Source organism: Myotis lucifugus, unplaced genomic scaffold, assembly GCF_000147115.1.
Source record: "Myotis lucifugus unplaced genomic scaffold, Myoluc2.0 scaffold_4, whole genome shotgun sequence".
NCBI lineage: Eukaryota > Metazoa > Chordata > Mammalia > Chiroptera > Vespertilionidae > Myotis > Myotis lucifugus.
In genome coordinates, this window is record NW_005871052.1 from 16,490,647 (window position 1) to 16,511,405 (window position 20,759).

At 37.4% G+C, this 20,759-nt stretch overlaps 1 protein-coding gene across 2 annotated transcripts in view; it reads left to right on the forward strand.

Annotated features, from left to right (window-relative positions):
• OPHN1 (oligophrenin 1) overlaps positions 1 to 20,759 on the forward strand; it is a 489,623-nt gene that overhangs the window by 198,736 nt on the left and 270,128 nt on the right. For both annotated transcript variants that reach the window (XM_006082933.3, XM_006082934.3), the window contains exons 6-7: positions 16,139 to 16,240; positions 18,458 to 18,568. In XM_006082933.3, coding sequence (XP_006082995.1) covers positions 16,139 to 16,240; positions 18,458 to 18,568 — 213 coding nt within the window. The remainder of the gene's footprint in view (positions 1 to 16,138; positions 16,241 to 18,457; positions 18,569 to 20,759) is intronic.

Consider the following 20,759-nt stretch of genomic DNA (forward strand, 5'->3'; position numbering starts at 1 on the left):
CTTTTTTGGCCAAGTAATATTCCACTTATAACTTTACAAAGAACTAGTAAAACTCAACAATGAGAAAACAAACAACTGGACTTAAAAATAGACAAAAGAATGTAACAGAGAAGATATACAAATGGGAAATAAGCATATGAAAAGGTGTTTCACATCATATTTTATCAGGGAAAGGAAAATTAACAATGAGATATCACTACACACTAATTAGAATGGCCATAATCCAGAACACTGACAACACCAAATGTTAGTAAGGATGCAGATCAACAGGAACTATCATTCAGTGGTGATTGGAATGCAAAATGATACAGTCACTTTGGAAGACAGTTTGGCAGTTTCTGAGAAAAATATATATACTCTTACCATATGATCCAGCAATTGCAATCCTTGGTATTTACCCAAAGGATTTGAAAACTTATGTCCACACAAAAACCTCAACATGGCTGTTTTCAGCAGTTTTATTCATAATTGCTGATTCTAGGAAGCAACCAAGATGTTCTTTAGCAGATGAATGAATACATAAACTCTTGTACATCCAGACAATGCAATATTATTCAGATCCAAAAAGAAATGAACTATAAAGCCATGGAAAGATACAGAGAACCTTAAATGTATGTTGCTAAGTGAAAAAATTCAATCTCAAAGGGCTACATCCTATATGATTTCACTTATATAAAATTTTTAAAAAATGTTTTAAATATGTTTTTTTAAATAATCCTCACCTGAGGAAATTCCTCCCACCTATTGATTTTTAGAGAGAGTGGAAGGGAGGGGGAGAGACAAAGAGGGAGAAACATTGATGTGAGAGAGACACAGCAATTGGTTGCCTCCCCCATGCTCCCCGACCAGGGCTGGGGATTGAGCCTGCAACTGAGGTATGTGCCCTTGATTGGAATTGAACCCATGACCCTCCAGTCCTCAGGCTGATGCTCTAACCACTGAGGAACTGGATAGGACTAAAATACGTTTTTATTGATTTTAGAAAAAGGGGAAGGGAGAAGGATAGAGAGAAACATCAAAGAGAGAGAAACATCACTCAGCTGCCTCCTGCATGCCCCCTGCTGGGGATCAAGCCCACAACCCCAGGCATACCCTGACCGAGAATCGAACCAGTGACCTCTTGGTTCATGGGTCGATGCTCAACCACTGAGCCACCCTGGCCGGGCAATTATATAATATTTTTAAAAAGGCAAAACTACGGGGTTCAAAAAATTGAATATGGAACTGCTGTTTGACCCAGTGATCCCACTTCTGAAAATATATCCTAGGAATCCTATCAGAAAATATATGCACTCCTTTGTTCATAGCAGCGTTATTTACAGTAGCTAAGATCTGGGAACAGCCCAAGTGCCCATCAGTAGATGAGTGGATAAAAAAAGCTGTGGTATAAGCATGGATGGGTCTGGAGAGTATTATGCTAAGTGAAATAAGCCAATTGGAGAAAGCCAACATGATCTCACTCATTTGTGGAATATAGTGAACAACATAAACCGATGAACAAAAATAGATCCAGAGACAGAGAAGCATCGAACTGACCGTCAAACCTCAGAGAGAAGGCAGGGTAGGAGGGGTAAGAGATCAACCAAAGGACTTGTATGCATGCATATAAGCATTACCAATGGACAGTCACTAGGGGGTGAGGGCATGTGCTGGGGCGTGGGAGTGGCCAGAGAGAGGTCAATGGAGGAAAAAAATATAATATTGTAATAGCTATGTATGGGCCAGAGGGGGTTACTTGAAATATTAGGGGAACCACTTTGTAAAGTATATGATTGTCTAACCACTATGTTGTGCACCTGTAATTAATACAGAATAATATTGAATGTGAACTATAATGGAAAAAACTATGGAAAATTGTATGTTATATGTTTTTCATCATAAAAAAAAGCTGTGGTATATTATACCATGGAATACTAGGCAGCTGTAAAATAGAAGGATATCTTAACCTTTGAGACAGCATGGAGGGACCTGGAAATTATTATGCTAAGGAAAATAAGCCAGTTAGAGACAGACAAATATCACATTATTTCACTTGTATGTGGTATCTAATGAACAAAATAAACTGACGAACAAAGTAGGGCCAGATGCATGGAACAGAATGACAGATCTCAGAGGGGAGGAGGTGGAGGGGATTGGAAGAGATTAACCAGAGAACATATACTAGTATACCAGTATATACATATATGCATAGCCCGTTGGCACAGACAATAGTGTGGGGAAGATCTGGGTGGGGCAGGGGCTGGGTAGAGGTGGGCAAAGAGGGGGATATCTATAATACTGTTAACAGTAAATGAAAACAAACAACCTATGGAGACAATGAAAAATCAGAGTTTGGTAGGGGAGGGGATGAATAGATGGAATACAGACTTTCGGCAGTGAAAATACTCTTTATGATACTGAAATGATGGGTACATGTGTTCAAACCAGTAGAATGTAAAACACCAAGAGTGAATCCTAATATGAAGTATGGAATTTGGATGATTTTGATGTGTGAAATGTATATTAATCAATTGTAGCAAATGTATATTCTGGTGGGAGATATTGATATTGGGGCAGGCTATTCATGTGTGGGGTCAGGGAGTATATGGGAAATTTCTACCTTCCACTTAATTTTGCTGTGAACTTAAAACTGCTCTAAAAAAATAAAGGTTTAAGAAAAAAAGCAAAATATCCCATTACTTATAACATAGATGCTAAAGTATTAGCTAACTGCTTTCAATAGTTTTATATATCAGCCTTAAAAATCAGTTGTTGCAATTAACTTCAGTTTTAGTGTAAAGAAGAAAAATCATGCTTATCTTAATCTAGCATTGAAGGGAAATTCCTACCTCACTAATGGATATGTGATTAAAATCTATAGAAAACACTGTACTTAATATAGATACTAAATACATTCCTCTTAAGATGAGGAATAAAGCAAGGATGCTATTAACCTACTGCTGTTCAACCCATCACTGGAGGGCAATAAAGATGAAAATTAACTAACTGTGTAAAGATGTGGGAAAAAAGATATAAAATTTGTATTATTTTCAGATAATATGATTATCTAACTAGAAAAATCAATAGTAACTGCAAACTTATTAAACCTACTAAGTAATTAAGCCAGATTGGTAATTACTAGAGTAATCTACAAAAATCAATATGATTTTCAACATGCAATAACCATTCAGAAATGTGGTAAGTAAAAATACAATTCATATTAACAACAAAACTATAAAATATGCAGAAGTTAATTTTAACAGGAATACATAAAACTTTTATTGAGAAAAATTGAACTGTATAGTAAAGGACAGAAAAAAACCCTAAATAAAATCGGAATAAATTTGAGACATTTAGTGCTCTCAGATGTGTTTCTGTAATATAAAGTTTTTTAATTTTCTTCAAATCAATCTGTAAGTTAAGATATTTAGTTTGTTCCTTGTCTGATATTCATTTGGAAGTCTTTTTTAAAAAAATATATATTTTATTGATTTTTTTTTTTTTTTACAGAGAGGAAGGGAGAGGGATAGAGAGTTAGAAACATCTATGAGAGAGAAACATCGATCAGCTGCCTCCTGCACACCCCCTACTGGGTATGTGCCTGCAACCAAGGTAGGCCCTTGACTGGAATTGAACCTAGGACCCTTCAGTCTGCAGGCTGACGCTCTATCCACTGAGCCAAACCGGTTAGGGCAGTGGTCGGCAAACTCATTAGTCAACAGAGCCAAATATCAACAGTACAACGATTGAAATTTCTTTTGAGAGCCAAATTTTTTAAACTTAAACTATATAGGTAGGTACATTGTTATTAACTTAATTAGGGTACTCCTAAGGCTTAGGAAGACCCACACTCAAGGAGCCAAAGAGCCGCATGTGGCTCGCGAGCCACAGTTTGCCGACCATGGGGTTAGGGCCATTTGGAAGTCTTAAGGTTCACAAATAGCCAAGTCATTCTTAAGAAAGAAGGCTAAAGCAAGGAGATTTACCCTGTCAAATATCACAAGATACTATAACATCAGTGAAATAAAAACAGTGTGATATTGGCCCCTAAACAGAATACCTAGTAGAACAGAATAGAGAGCTTAGTGACAAACTCATATACAAATTTAATATGAAATAATTATAGCATTTCAAATTACTGGGGATAGGAAAAATTGTTTGATATGTGGTTTTGGGAAACTGGATCACTATGTAGAGAAATATAAAACTGGATTACTTCTTAACAGCACAGACAGAGATGGATTACAGGTGGATTAAAGGGTTAGAACTGAAAGGGAAAACTTTAAAAGTTGTTTTATATTTATTCTTCCTCATATAATCATCTAGGTGGAAGTTTAAGGTCTCCAGGGTTCTGAAGAAACCTTTTAGAATAAAGCCTTCTTGGCTTCTCTTTCTACTTTGTTTTGGTGCTTTGCACAGATATCCTTTTTGTGCCACTTATTAAAGAGATTTTTAAAAGATTAAGATATATTTAATCCAGCATTTTTGTTCTTAGTCCAGAGTCATTGTATCTTATTCACTGTATTTCCAGAAAGGGAAATCTCTCCTTATTTCTTCATTTTCAACCTAGGGGGGGAATGCTTTGAAATTAGAGAAAAGAGTGCTGAGTATTCCTTCCTTGTGGGATTTAAGAATTGCTGCTAGGGATTATTCAGTCTTTATTATCATTTTATTGTGGGAGATATGTAGTGCTCATCATTTAAATGTCATAGTGGATGGATTTACATAATACTCAAATTACACATATATTAAGAAATGTTTAAATTGAGTGATAGAATGGGTGCTTGGCAGAGAAAATTTTGAATAATAGGTTACATTTGCCAGTTGCAAGAGAATCCACTCATATCATTCTGAGGCTGTTTGCCAAAGAATATCCTTTGGCTAGTCTACCAAATGGATCTGTTATATATCATGAAATTAATTGCTTTATTTCCAGGATATGTTTTGGTAGTAGATAGTAATTTTAGATGGGGATTGCCTCTGTGACTAATTTATGAGAAGGAAAAGATATTTTTTCTATAATATCAGAATTCTCATATTTGTTTGGATCAAATAGAATATTTATTGCCAAGTAGCACAACATATAGGGCTGCAAAGAACTAGATGGTTTAATAGTAGGGAATAGGCTACGGATAAGGAAACCAAGTTAGAAATACAAACACTGTATCCATGAAATGGTAAAGCACATTTCATGCTCAGGTGATACATGATCTCCATTAATTGTCACTTGTGGAAAGGTGTAGAAGGAAGACCACAAATTAGATTTTAAAAACTTACTTTAAAACTGACTCAAGATATCATGACACTCAACTGATAGCTAAAAATATGATATTTTAAAATCTGATATTCTTTTTTTTCTTCATGAGTTTATTTTTTAATTGATTTTAATGTATGGACAATGCTCCAAACAATTGAGTCACCCTAGCCAGGACTTCTTCATGAGTTTAGAGATTTGTGTTGAGACTAGGTTTCTCTTTCTAACCCCTGATTACCTTGACCCAAACGTTACTCTAAAGTTATTTGAATGTACAGGGTCATTTGCTATATCATAATGGATCAGCCAAATGAAGCCCAAATTTGACAATTTCCACATATACAATTGGAACTTTCATTTAGCTCTCCATTCCTCTACTTGTCAATAGTCAAGGGAAGTCCCTCATAGTCAAGAAAATTCCTGAAAGTGAAAGATAGAGACTGAAACAAACAGAGCAAAGACAAGTGGAAGGAAATAGAAGGAGAGATAGACTTGAAATATATAACTTGACTATTTTCAAATAGATGGAAAGAAACTGCATCTGTGAAGCAAGAACAGGAGCTTCTAAAAGAGAGCAAAGAAGAACACTTGGAATTAAAAGAAGTGATAGCAGATATGAAAAACTTAGTAAACGGTTTGGAAGATAAAATTAAGAAAATACTTTAAATGGTCAAAAAAGGAAAGAGATGGAGGATGAGAGAGAAAAGAGAAAAGTAAGTCTAGTCTAGGAGGTCCAAACAAATGAATTTTATAAAGATAAAGAGGAAATTATACAAGAAATAACAGAGAGGATTTTCTTTGAATATAAGACTGAATTAGTCTGAATTTAAGACTGAAGGGTTTTTCTAGAAAGGACCAATATGGATGAAGATAGATTGTTAAGGACCTCATTAGGTAAAAAAGAAGGAACTCTTGCCTTTTGCAACAGCATGGATGGAACTGGAGAGCATTATGCTAAGTGAAATAAGCCAGTCAGAGAAAGATAAATACCTCATGATTTCACTCATTTGTGGAATATAGAAAACAACATAGACTGATGAACAGGGACAGATCCAAAGACAGAGAAACAGCGATCAGACTATCAATCCCCACAGGGAAAGTAGGGGAGGGAGGGGGCAAGGGGAAGAGATCAACCAAAGAACTTGTATGCATGCATATAAGCCAAACCAATGGACATGGACAACAGGGGGATAAGAGCATGAGTGGGGGGGAGGGGAGGATGGGGGTTTAATGGGGGGGATGAGGACACATTTGTAATACCTTAACTAATAAAGAATTAAAACAAAAAAAAGGACCTCATTAGGAAATTTCAGAATCATTGGAACCTAGATTCCTGCCTATCTAGCATTCTATAACTGGCCAAAGTAGTAGGAGGATAAATAAAGAAATGTGTAGATTTGCAACATCTCAAACACTGACATATATACCCTTTTTCAGGGAGCTTCATATAAATGGGCTTCATCATAATAAGTGAGCAAAGCCAGAAAAATAAGACCAGGAAATATTGGGCAAGAGAATTCCAACATAGGAAAGAAGCAAAGATAATTCCTTAGGATGAAGGTAGAAGAAGATCCCCAAAATACAACCTGGCAGTATGCATAGAAGGCAACAAGTTCAGGTTAGAGCTACCAGAATTTTCCAGGTGATACTACTTTAAAATGAAATGACATGAATGAACATTTTGAGAGGATATTTAGAGAACTAGAGGAGAGTTAGGGATTTAGTGTTAAGTGTCTTGAAAATTAGAAACCAAACAAAGCAAAACAAAGAAGGCAATTAGTAACTTTAGGGAATACAAAACTTGTTTTGGAAAGTAAGATTAAACACATTTTATATGTATCAGTTATAAATAATATTTAGATATCCATGATAATGTAAATACTAAATATGAATAAATAAACTTACAAGTAATTGGGAGTATGAGGAAGTGTGCTTGGGTTGGGGGGCAAAGGTGGTGGTAATGGGACAGTGAGAAGAGAGCTAAATCCTCATCTTTATTGTAAAGTTAATAGGTAATGCATAAAACTTAAAAATTAATAGTAATATAAAATTTTATTTTGAGATATTAGAAATATGGAAATAAATTCTAGAATAATTGGCTTAAAATGATATAAGTCGTTGCTTCTTTGGAAGGGGAAATAGGAGAAAAGGGCCTAGGGATTGCTGTTTGTCCTAAACTATTATGTAGAACTATGTGATTATTTGAAAAAGAAAAATTTTAATAAAAATCTTTAACTTTGGATGCTACTTAAATGATCATTTGAGCATTATGAATGTTATGCTGCAATCAAGTTTCCAGGCTGTATTTCCTCTCTTCAGTGTCTGTACAGTACAGTAGGTGGAAGCTACACTCACGTCCTCCCAGGACCAAACTGGAATCACAACTAAATTACAGAACAATCATCATGAATATCCAACTTGAATACTAGCTGAGAGAAGTCTTATAGACAAGGATTTACAGAAGAAGCCACATCTTCTGTGATTGTTCTAGCCTAAAGCACCTGAACTGGAAAGAGTTGCCCATATAATAGCTGGCTGTGAAAAGCCACAGGGTTTCTGTCCATCAGAGAGAGACAGGAGTCCACTAGAGATACAGGTACCCCCTTAAAGGGCCAATGCACAAAATTTTGTTCACAGCCTTTCATCCTGGGCTCTGGCAGAGAGAGAGCAGAGTGGACTAGACTCCCTGTGCTGAGACATTCTCCCACATCTCAGACACCATCTTTATTGGATGGAGCATGACCTCTGTGTGGCATTAGCCAGGGGGAATGCATTAGCCCCACTGTCCTCACTCCTTCTAACCCCACCTTCACATCATTTGAGGATAACATGATACTGTATAGAGAAAACCCTAACATTCTACCAGAAAACTACTAGAACTAATAAACGAATTCAGTAAAGTAGCAGGATACAAAATAAATATCCATCAATCGCATTTTTATATGCCAATAATGAACTATCAGAAAGGGAAACTTAAGAAAACAATCCCATTTACAATTGCTTAAAAAATACCAAGGAATAAATTTAACTAAGGATGTAAAAGACATGTAATCAAAAATTATAAAACACTGAAGAAATAAACTGAAGAATATACAAATGAGTGGAAGCATATACCGTGTTCATGTATAGGAAAATTATCATAATTAAAACGTCCATACTACCCAAAGCAATCTATAGATTCAACACAATTTCTATCAAGATAATGCTGTATTTCACAGACCTAGAACAAATATTCCAAAAATTTATATGGAACCACAGCAATTTTGAAAAAGAAGAACAAAGTTAGAGGAAGCATGCTAACTGATATCAAACTATACTTCAAGGCCATAGTAATCAAAACAGCATGATAATGGCATAAAAACAGACATATAGATTAATAGAGAGAACCCAGAAATAAACCCATGCCTTTATGATCAATTAATATTTGACAAAGGAGGCAAGACCATATAATGAGTTAAAGATAGTGTATTTAACAAATGGTGTTGGAAAAATTGGGTAGACATGTGCAAAAAAATGAAACTAAACCACTTTCTTATATCATACAGAAGAATAAACTCAAAATGGATTAAAGACTTAAATGTTGGACTCGAAACTATAAAAATCTCAGAAGAAAACATAGGTAATAAAATCTAGGCCATTTCTAAAAGCAGTATTTATTTCCTGATATAATGCCTCAAGCAAGGGAAAGAAAAAGAAAAACTAAAGAAATGGAATTACATCAAACTAAAAAGCTTTTGCACAGCATAGAAACCATCAACAAAATCTAAAGACAACCCACTGAATGGGAGAACATATTTGCCAATGGTACACGGTTAATACCTAAAATTTATGAAGAACTTATACAACACAACACCAAGAAAACAAACAATCCAATTAAAAAATGGGCAGAAGACCTGAATAGACACTTCTCCAAAGAAGACATATAGATGGCCAAGAGACATATGAAGAGATGCTCGACATCACTAATCATCAGAGAAATGCAAGTTAAAACCACAGTGAGATATAACTTCACCTGTGTGAGAATTGCTATCATCAATATATCAACAAACAAGAAGTGTGGTGAGGATGTGGGGAAAAGGGAACCCTCATGCACTGTTGGTGGGAATACAGGTTGGTGCAGCCACTGTGGAAGGCAATATGGAGTTACTTAAAAAAATTAAAAATGGAACTGCCTTATGACCCAGTGATTGGACTTTTGGGAATATATCTGAAGAAACCCAAAACACTAATTGAAAAAATGTATGAACCCCTACATTCATTGCAGTGTTATTTACAATAGTCAAGAAACTTGGAATCAGCAAATTTCAAGTTTCCATCAGTAAATGAGTGCATAAAGTACCTGTGGTGCATTTACACAATGGAACATTTCTTGGCCATAAAAAAGAAGGAAATCTTACCCTTTGTGACAGCATGGGTGGACCTGAGATCATTATGTGAAGTGAAATAAGCCAAAGAAAGACAAGTAAGTACCATAAGATTTCACTCGTTTGTGGAATCTAATGAACAAAATAAACTAACAAAATAGAAACATACTCATAGATAGAGAACAGATTGTCAGCTGTCAGAGGGGAGCAGGGTTGTAGGGCTGAGTGAAAAAGGTGAAGGGATTAAGCAATGAATAAAACTTCATAGACAAAGACAATATTATAAGATTACCAGAAGGAAAGAGGATTGGGGGGAGGTAGAGGGTGTAAATGGGGGATAAATGGTGATAGAAGGAGACTTGGCTTGGAGTGGTAAGCACACAATACAATATATAGATGATGTATTATAAAATTGAACAACTGAAACCCATATAATTTAATTAACCAATGACACCCCATTAAATTCAATAAAAATAAAATTTAAAAATATTAAAATTTTTCAATGTGGAAAAATTGAAAAAGTTAAACCTAGCATTCAGAGTTGATAAGAATTTTTTAAAGATCTTCACATACTGCTTCATAAATGGGCATTCTCAACAAATAGCAGTTCCTTCCCTTATCAGTTCAACACCAGCCTTTTGACCTGAGGATGGAAAGTGAGTCTTGATTAGAACCTCTGGTACATTTGGCACTTGTGCTCAAATTGACCCTGAAAAAGAAGTTCTTCTTTTTAATCCATGTTGGAATGGCTAAGAAATAGTAGACTGATGCCACTGGTGGTTGACTTTAATGGAATTAAATGCAAGTGGACTTCAGAAGAAATAGAAAATTCAAATAGACTAATAACAAATAAAGCCATTAATTTAGCAGTCAGAAACCTTCCTGAATAGAGAAGCCCAGGACCAGCTGGCCCCAATGGTGAATTCTACCATAGGTTTAAATAACTTATTCTTCACATAATCTTCCAAAAATAATAGAGGAAATACTTCCCTACTCATTCTAAGAGGCAAGTATTACCCTGATAGCAAAACCAAAAATAACAAGAAACAAAAACTGCAGACCAGTATTGTTCAAGAATATAGATGTAAAAATTGTCAGCAAAAAACTAGCAAACCAAATTCAACAGCATAACCAAGTGAGGTTTATCCCCGGAATGCATTGTTGGTTTAACATCTAAATACTTCTATCAGCCCAGCCGGTGTTGCTCAATGGTTGAGCATCAACCTATGAACCAAGAGGTCACGGTTCAATATCCGTTCAGGGCACATGCCCGGGTTGTGGGCTCAATCCCCAGTAGGGGTGTGCAGGAGGCAGCTGATCAATGATTCTCATTATTGATGTTTCTATCTCTCCTTCTCCCTTCCTCTCTGAAATCAATAAAATATATTAAAAAATAAAAAGTCAATCAATGGATTACACCATATTAATAGATTAAAGGACTGAAGTGCATAAACATGTCAGACACAAGAAAAACATTTGGAAAACACCTTTTCATTATAAAAATATTATACAAACTGGTAATAGAAGGGAAGTTTCCCCACCTGATAAATGGCTGATACAAAAAAATCCCACAGCTAGTATCATATTTAATAGTGAAAAACTAAAATATTTCTAAGTTTAAAAATAATACAAGGGTATGTACTCTTTTCTCTTCCATTCAACATTATGCTGGAGGTTCTATCCTAGGTAATTAGCCAACATTGGAAAGGCAGAAGTAAAACTATGTTTATTTGCATATGACTTGATTTTGTGTATAGAAAATATTAAGGAGTACACACACACACACACACACACACATACACACCACATACTCACATACTATTAGAACTAATAAAGGAGTTAGGATACAATATTGCAGGATACAAGATCATTATACAAAAATAAAATATATTTCTATATATTTTTTTACCATAAATTTTACTCCTCAGTTACAGTTTTGATGCCAGGTGGGTACTGGAAATATTGGGCACAACACTTTGTAAAGTATTTGATGGTCTAACCACTATGTTGCACACCTGAAACTATTTCTATAAACACTTAATGAACAATTTGAAAATTAAATTAAGAAAATGATCTTATTTACAGTAGTATGAAAATATTAAAGTACTTAGGCATAAATCTAACAAAAGAAGTACAAGATTTTACACAATTTTATTGGAAGAAATTAAGAAAAACCTAAATAAATAGATAAGTAGGAAGACATTCCATATTCATGAATTGGAAGACTTAATGTAGTAAAGATGGTAGTACTCACAAATTGATTTATAGGTTCAGTGCAATATCTAGCAAAATCCCTTTTGATCATTTTGTTCAAATTGATAGGGTGACCCTAAAATCCATGAAGAAAACACCAGAATAGAAAAAGAAATCTTGAAAAAGACTCACAATTTTTAATTTTAAAGCTTACTACAAAACTATAGAAATGAAGACTGTGATGTCAACATAAAAATAGACATATAGATCAATAGAATAGAACTGAGAGTCCATAAATAAACATATATATTTATGCTTAATTGATATTAAAGAAAATGTGGTGCATACCTTGGCCAATGTTGCTCAGTTGGTTGGGCATCCTTTTCTGTTCGGTTAGGGCATGTGCTCAGGTTACAGGCTCCATCCCTGGTATGGGGTGTGCAGGAGGCAGCCAATTTAAGTTTCGCTCTCACATCCATATCTCTCTCTCCCTTCCTCACCCTCTTTCTCTAAAACGTTAATAAAATATTTTAAAAAGAAAAGAAAGGAGGGTGAGGGCATGAGTTGGGGGGTGGGGGGCAATGAGGCAATAAGGACACATGTAATACCTTAATCAATAAAGAAAAAACATCATAGGAAAAAAAAGAAAATGTGGTATATCTATGCAATCAAATATTACTTAGCCATAAAAAGGAATGAAGTACTGATAAATGGGTAAACCTTGAAACTATTATGCCAAGTGTAAGAAGACATTCACATATTGTATGATTCCAGTTATCTGAAATGTCTGTAGTAGATAAATCCATGGAGACAGAAAGTCAGTTGTGTTTTTTTTTTTAATTAAATCTTTATTGTTCAGATTACATTTGTTCCTCTTTTTTCCCCCCCATAATTCCCCTCCTCCCAGTTCCCGCCCCACCCTCCGCCCTCACTCCCCACCCACTGTCCTCATCCATAGGTGCACGATTTTTGTCCAGTCTCTTCCCGCATCTCCCACACCCCTTCCCCCCCCAAGAATAGTCAGTCCATTCCCTTTCTATGTCCCTGATTCATTATAATCACCAGTTCATTCAGTACATCAGATTATTTATTCACTTGATTCTTAGATTCACTTGTTGATAGATGCATGTTTGTTGTTCATAATTTGTATCTTTACCTTTTTCTTCTTCTTCCTCTTCTTAAAGGATACCTTTCAGCATTTCGTATAATACTGATTTAGTGGTAATGAACTCCATTAGCTTTTCCTTATCTGTGAAGCTCTTTATCTGACCTTCAATTCTGAATGATAGCTTTGCTGGATAAAGTAATCTTGGTTGTAGGTTCTTGCTATTCATCACTTTGAATATTTCTTGCCATTCCCTTCTGGCCTGCAAAGTTTCTGTTGAGAAATCAGCTGACAGTCGTATGGGTATTCCCTTGTAGGTAATTGAGTCTCTTTCTCTTTCTGCTTTTAAGATTCTCTCTTTGTCTTTTGCTCTTGGCATTTTAATTATGATGTGTCTTGGTGTGGTCCTCTTTGGATTCCTTTTGTTTGGGGTTCTCTGCGCTTCTTGGACCTGTAAGTCCATTTCTTTCACCAGGTGGGGGAAGTTTTCTGTCATTATTTCTTCAAATACGTTTTCAATATCTTGCTGTCTCTCATCTTCTGGCACCCCTATAATTCTGGTGTTGGTGCGTTTAAAACTGTCCCAGAGGCTCCTTACACTATCTTCGTATTTTCGGATTCTTTTTTCATTTTGCTTTTCCAGTTGGGTGTTTTTTGCTTCTTCGCATTTCAAATCTTTGACTTGATTCTTGCGCTCCTCTGGTCTGCTGTTGGGAGTCTGTATAATATTCTTTATTTCAGTCAGTGCATGTTTAATTTCTAGTTGGTTCTTTATCACAACATCGAGGGTCTCATTAGATTTCTTGAGGCTCTCATCAAGTTTATCGGCAGTTTCTAACAAATTATTGAAAGCCCTCAAAAGTGCGTTTTTTAGCTCTATATCCTCCATTTCTGTCATGTTTTTTTGTCTCCGCATTTTTTATGCTTTCTTTGTGCACCCCCTTGTGGTCTTTGTGCGAAGTCTTGTTGTAGTTAAGCCTTAATTGTTGTCGGCAATACTAGGGGTGAATTGACCTCCAGGCTAACTGGCTATGAGAGTCAGCTGTGTCTGCAGTGGGAGAGCTTCTGTGCTGAATCTCTGGGGCGGTGCTAATCTAGCCTTTGCCTGAGGCTATCCGGCAAATGCCTCTGTGCAGGGCTTGGGCGGGGCGGGTCCCAGGGGATCTACAGGGCAGGCGGAGCGAGCAGTTATGGGTGCTCTCAGTTCCGTCCCCAGCGGCTCTACAACCGCTGCAAACCTCGGAGAGAAAGCTGCCTTCCCGCTTCTCCTGTTTGAGTCTGGGTCCCTAGAGACTCGCCCGGATCTGGAGCTCAGAGTCTGAAACTCCCTCCCGATTGAAAACAACATCCACACCCTCCGCCGGCCCGCTCCACATGCACTCCGCACCTTAGTATTTCACCTCCGCACTGCGCCTCCTCTGAGTCTCGGTATGGATTTCTCTTTCCTTCTAGTTGTAGAATCTCTCCTCAGCCAGCCTTCCTGTGGTTCTGGGTGATGTCCGTTCCGTCTTTTAGTTGTATTTTTGAAGTGGTTGTTCGAGGCAGCAAACTCCGGCGTTAACCTATGCCACCATCTTGGTTCTCGGGGTCCAGTTGTGGTTTCTTGAGACAGGGAGTGGGAGAATGTGGGGAATGGCTGCTAATAGGTATGGGCTTTCTTTTTTTAGGTGATGGAAATATTTTGAAATTAGATAGCAGTGATGGTGGTACAACTTTCTAAGTATACTAAAATGTCCTGAATGGTCCCTTTAAACAAGGGTTGAATTTTATAGGTGAATTATATCTCATAGTTTTTTTTTTTAATATCTCATAGTTTTTATTTTAAAAATGGAAGTGGAATAGAAAGTCACCCACAAAAGTCTTTGCTACTTTTCTGGCTGCTATGTTTTCTTCAAACAATTGCTACTTTAAGTAGATTCAGCAGCTGGAAGGACAGTTTGCCCTATCTTTTGTGTGAAAATCTCTGTCCTGTGTTTTGGTATCTGAGTTGGGGCTCCGGCTGTAGACCTACTTGAGGTTTACTCACAAGGCTTCCTGATTACTTATAAGCCACCTAAGTGTAATTTCTCTAATAATCATTAGGGTTTTATTTGACTATGTTGAATGAATTGGATAGATCTGCATGTTATGTGACCTTGGACAAGTTAGTTCACCTTTTTTAAACCTTAATTTCCTTTACAATATCTACTTCTCAACATTGTGAATACTAAATGAGATCATGGAATTTAAATACCTAGCACACTGCCTGGACTGATGTAGGCTTCACTTAATGTTAGCTTCCTCTCTATTTCTTTCCCTCTGGTAAAAGCACATTCCTTACAAGTCAGGTCACTCAGTTCTGTCCTGGCTTCCTGCCTAACAACAGATGGCCTCTAGAAATAAACCATGGGTTGAGGTATTTTTTTTTCTTTTTATCTGTATCCTCTGCTGTGCCTCTTCCAGTACCTGGCACACTGCAGGTGCTCAATGAATTTGGATTTTCTGTGAGACAACACAAGCCTTTTATTTGAATTTTCCAGCACATTGCTGACAGGATTTCAGGGTGTCAGCATTAGTCAATGACAAACAAGCATGGCTAGTGTTCCTTTGGAGGCTGTTGTGCTGAGAGGCTGAGAGCTTAATGGAATTTCATACTTGAGGAGAGTGACAATTGAGTCCTCCATTCCCCCATAAAATTTTCCAACTCTTGCTTTCCAGCTAAACCTTTCAGGATATTTTAATCATCTATAACATCATCTTTTAATATGCATCAGTGAAATGCTTAAACAATACCAAAGAACCTATTGCCTTGGAAATGTTTTACTTATTATTATGTTGTCTGAATACATTGTAGATTAACCTTCTAAAGGCATATATTTGGTTCACTACTGTGTTCCTTCTTCCTCCTTTTAAAAAAATCAAATGAGTAGTTAATGACTATGAAAAAAACTGGGGAGAATAAAAGTACCCAGCATTCAGGCCCATTTTCAAATGTCATTCTCTGAGCAGCAGCTCCCATATCCTTTAGCTGTACTGGTAGGAACTGCTCTTTGTCTAGTTGGAGCCATTGAGGGCTATATTTGTGGAAGTCAAAACTACCAAGACCAATGCAAAAGCAAATACTCTCTAGCTATTTTTTTTTCTTCCCAGGAAATAGAGAGATTGGCCACATGAAACCTGTTACTGTGCCCTGCGTTCTCAGTTTTGAGTAAATGGAATTAAAACTATAGACATCTTAATCTGTGCCTTCTCTTCCATGTCTAGGAGCGGAAAAAGAAATTTGAAAAGGATGGTGAGAGGTTTTATTCTTTGTTGGATCGACACTTACATCTGTCTTCCAAAAAGAAAGAATCTCAGTTACAAGAGGTATGTTAAAAAACATGTTCCCCCTTCCATTGCCAGCTATACCTTGTGGTAGCTTCCTATTGCAATGCTTTCCTCGTACCCTGCCTCAACCGAGAATCATGTATGATAGTATTTCTTGCAGTTAAAACCATGGCCTCGGACCCAGCTGTCCTGAGTTCTCAACCCAGCTCCTCCACTGATTCACTGTATGATTTTGAATAACATACTTCTTTCTTGGTCTGCGTTCCCCTATCTGTCAAAGGAGGAGTGGTACTCACCGATCTCCAGAATCCCTTTCAGTTCTAAGTTTCTGATTCCATATTCCACATGAGGATAGAGTTAAAGCAGTGTTGTATTTGGTGGGTCAGCAACAGATGTATTTTTTCCTTCTGAGGTATTCCAACATTAGTTATTTTTTGGTTCTGCACTGGGACTATAGCTTATATGGGACTTGCATTGATTTCAGTTCAAAGAAGTCACTATTTGGTGAGTGCCTACAGCATGTCAAGTTCCATGCTGGGTGCAGCAGGACTACAAAGAAAATAATGCCCTTCTGCAGCATACCATTTGGATAAGAATACACATGACTCTTGTACAGGTAGAATTGTTCCATACTATAATATGTATGTGTATGTGGTGTCCTTGTAGGGGTGGGAAAGTATTTAGAGAATAAAAAACTTTGAATGTGGAGAATGGCCTTTGTGGAAGAATGTTGCTTTCCAATTTAAGGTGGTCATTCAATAATAGGTAAAATATTTGATGGATAGAAATGGAGAAATGGACCCTTCTAGTGGAAGGCAATGGCACAAAGAATGGAAAACATTTTGACCAGAATTTGCATTACTACGGGAAGGCGATGAAAGACAAGCTAAGATTAGGCAAGTTGAGGCTATATAGTGGAGTAATAGGCTCAGGAGTTTGTATTGGACCTGGAAGGATCATTGAAGGCCTTTGATTGTGCAAGCAATATGAGTGGAATTTTATTTTAGGAATCTTAACCTGGCTGGGGCTATACAGTGAATTAGATCAGGGAGAGACTGGAAACAGGAAAACCAATTTAGGAAACATTGCAATGAGCTAGGGGAGAGGGTCTGAGTCAGAAGAGTAACACTGGGGAAGGGAAAGAAGGACTTAATTGATTAAGACTTTTTTAAGTGGAAAATCCAGTACCATATAGAGATATTTACAGATACCCAATTGATTAAGGTAATAGATAACTGCTGTTAAAGTTCTTAGAAATCATCCTCTCCAAGCTCACACACATTGTGGCAAAGTTGAAGGTCATCCCAGACACCTGATTTAGTGAGTATACATCACATCATGTGAGGCGTTTCAAGGTGATGAGTTGTGGGAACCATGCCAGCTCCCTGGATAGTCAAGGCTTGTGGGAGCACAGAGGCCTTATTATCAGTACACCAGAATGGCCAAAGGCCACTCTGGGCATGAGCCTAATCGAAACATCCAAGGACTCTGAGTCTGGGAATCCTAATCAGGCCAAGATACCATGAGTGGGTCCAAGGACATACGGTACACTGCCCTTCAGTAGCCACTATGATTGATGTCACTGTTGGCATGAAGCCTTCTTTGTCTAAATAGTGTAAAAGTAAGTTACTGACCAGCTAGTTGGCTGGAGTGTGAAGAAGTCTGCTGGAGTACGGAGAGAGAGCATCTAGGATGAAGAGTGTGAAGAAGTCTGCTAGAGAGAGCAGCTGGGCAGAAGAGACAGGAGAAGCCGCTGAGCTGGAGAACTCAGATACCGCTATGATGTGAGACTGTGAGTCTAAGAGGCAGTGTGTGGCTGTTCAGATAATAGCTGTTCACAAATGCCACCTTCTTGGACCTACTAAAGAGTTCTTAAATATCGGATATAGGCTGCAGGACCAGCTTTGATTCTCCATATTCAAGTGTCTATACAGTTTTTGAGATATTGTTCTCTCTGATTTCAATTCTCTGTTGGATCTAAGAGGAGTTGTTGATTTTTTACCTTGTTCAGCTTTTTTCATGAATGACAATGGACATGACAACTTACAGGCTTCTTACTTATAGGACCAGAAACAGAAGTCTTGTGTCAATCACCTTTTCTCTTGGCTTCATGTTCCCTAATTGTAAAACAAAGAAATAAGATCACTACTTGGTGGCTAAAGTCTCCTCTAGCTCTAGCATTCTGTTGATCCCATAAGCACTGACTTGCATGAATGACTATGCCGATTTGTAACATTTGCTACCCTTCTTACACAGGCAGACCTGCAGGTGGACAAGGAGAGGCACATTTTTTTTGAGTCCTCCCTTGATTATGTTTATCAAATCCAGGAAGTTCAGGAGTCCAAGAAGTTCAATATTGTGGAGCCGGTAAGTTCTATCTATTGGCTAATGCTCTAAAAATATTTACCAAATGCTTGGTAAATACGGAGAACTTTGATCATAAAATTGAAACCTCGAAGAATGTGAAAGATAATCCCTGTTTAAAAACAAATCTTTCCTCACCCATGTTTTCTCTCTAGCTATGCTTATTCTTTCTTTTATTCCTTTCTTGTTCTTTTGTTCCCTGGCTTTCTCTGTCTCCCTTTAAACACACACACACACACACACACACACACACACACACACACTTTTATTGATTTTTTTAGAGAGAGAGGAAGGGAGAGGGATAGAGAGCTACTGGTAGATGAGAGAGAAACATCATCGATGGATCCTACATCTGCTGGGCTCTGTCTCCCTTCTTTTTACCTCGTTCTCCTTCCTTTCTTCCTCTCACGCTTTCATAAAGCCTTTTAAAATACCCATCATATCCCAGGCACTGTGCTAGGAACTCATTTCCTGTGTACTCAATGACTTTCCATTCTAACACTTTTACTTCTATTTTCTTTAATTTTTTTCTTTACTTAAATCTCCTTAATTTGTTATAAAATAAGATGTACTTTGATTTGACAGCTATGTTGAATTTTAACAACTTTTTATTATAACAAATGTATTCTTATTGCAGAAAAGCTAGAAGAAATTATAAGAAAAACAAAAGGGAAAAAGAGACATATATACCACTCTTTGTAATATTTTAAGCAATAAAACAAAATTTAAAAAAAGAAAAACAAAACAAAAAACAAATTCCCCATACAGAGATAATGACTGTGAATATTGTGGCATTTTCTTCCCATATTCTCTATGTACCTATTACATTTGTTTTCTATCTGCATATACCCATGTACTTGTAGATTTGGGTGTGTGTATACCTATGTGCATAAACATGCATATGTTGCAAATTAATATATGCATCTGTGTTTATGTGTATCTGTCATTTATATATGTCTGCTTATGTATATGTGCAAACAAGTATTTATTCATTCATCCCATAAACATTTATTGTGCTTCTATTATGTGTTGGGCACTGTGCTAAACACTGGTTTTGCTATAGTGAACAAGGCAGACTCAGTTTCTGTCATTATGAATACTACTGTCTCATGTTGGTAGACCAAAGGGAAGGAAAATATCCTATATAATAAAAGCCTAATATGCAAATCAACTGAACGGTGGAACAACCAGCGGAATGACCGGTCACTATGATGTGCACTTACCACCAGGGGGCAGACGCTCAACACAGAAGCTGCCCCCAGACTGAAGGCCCCAGGCCAGCAAAGGCAGCTGCCAACAGGGGCCTCCCGATTGCCCCGCCGGTCGCCCCGCAGAGGGAGGTAACCAGTGGTGGCAGCAGAGCGCAAAGCTGGTGATGAGGCAGCGCCAGGCTGGCCAAGGTAGGTGCCGGCGGGGTCCCCTGATCGCCCCACCAGTCACCCCACAGATTGGCCCTGATCGCTGGCCAGGCCTAGGGACCCTATCTGTGACCAAATTTTGTGCAGCGGGCCTCTAGTACATAAATAAAATAATCGTAAATTGTAATAAGCACTAAAACAAAGAACAAAATGGGCAGCTACTTTAGGTCAAGTAGTCAAGGAGGTCCTCTGAAATTGTCATTAAGATCTAAAGAAAGCAAAGGTGAGGCAATGTGAATATTGGGAAAGAACATTCCAGGAATAGAAACACAGACATACGCAGTCCTTAACTTAGAAAAGAATGGTGTAATCAAGGAATAAAATACTGGTGAGATATAAGGGAATGGCAGCAAATAATATCTGAAAGGAAGGCATGGGACCTATAGCTATGGTAAGGTATTTGGGTTGTAGTCTAAGGGAAACTTTTGATGGATATTAAGCAGGATATAATATGAGCTGATTTTATTATGGAGAATGGCTTGGAAGAAGCCAACGTTGTTAGTGGAGAAACCAGTTAGGAGGTTACTGCAGTGCTCTAAGCAAGAGAAGAGGTTGTTTTGGGATAGAGTAGTGGTAGTGTATGCTGGGGTGTTTCTCAGCATCTAGAAGGGTTCAGGAATCTGGAGAAGGGTGGTGTGAAAATTAATAAAGAGACTGGAAATATAAATTTGGAATACATGGGGGTGCCAGAGGAGATTTAGCTATAGTAGCCAAGTTCTCTGAATCTCTGGACCCCTCACTCTTTATTAACACAAATTGCCCTAAAGCAAAGCAGA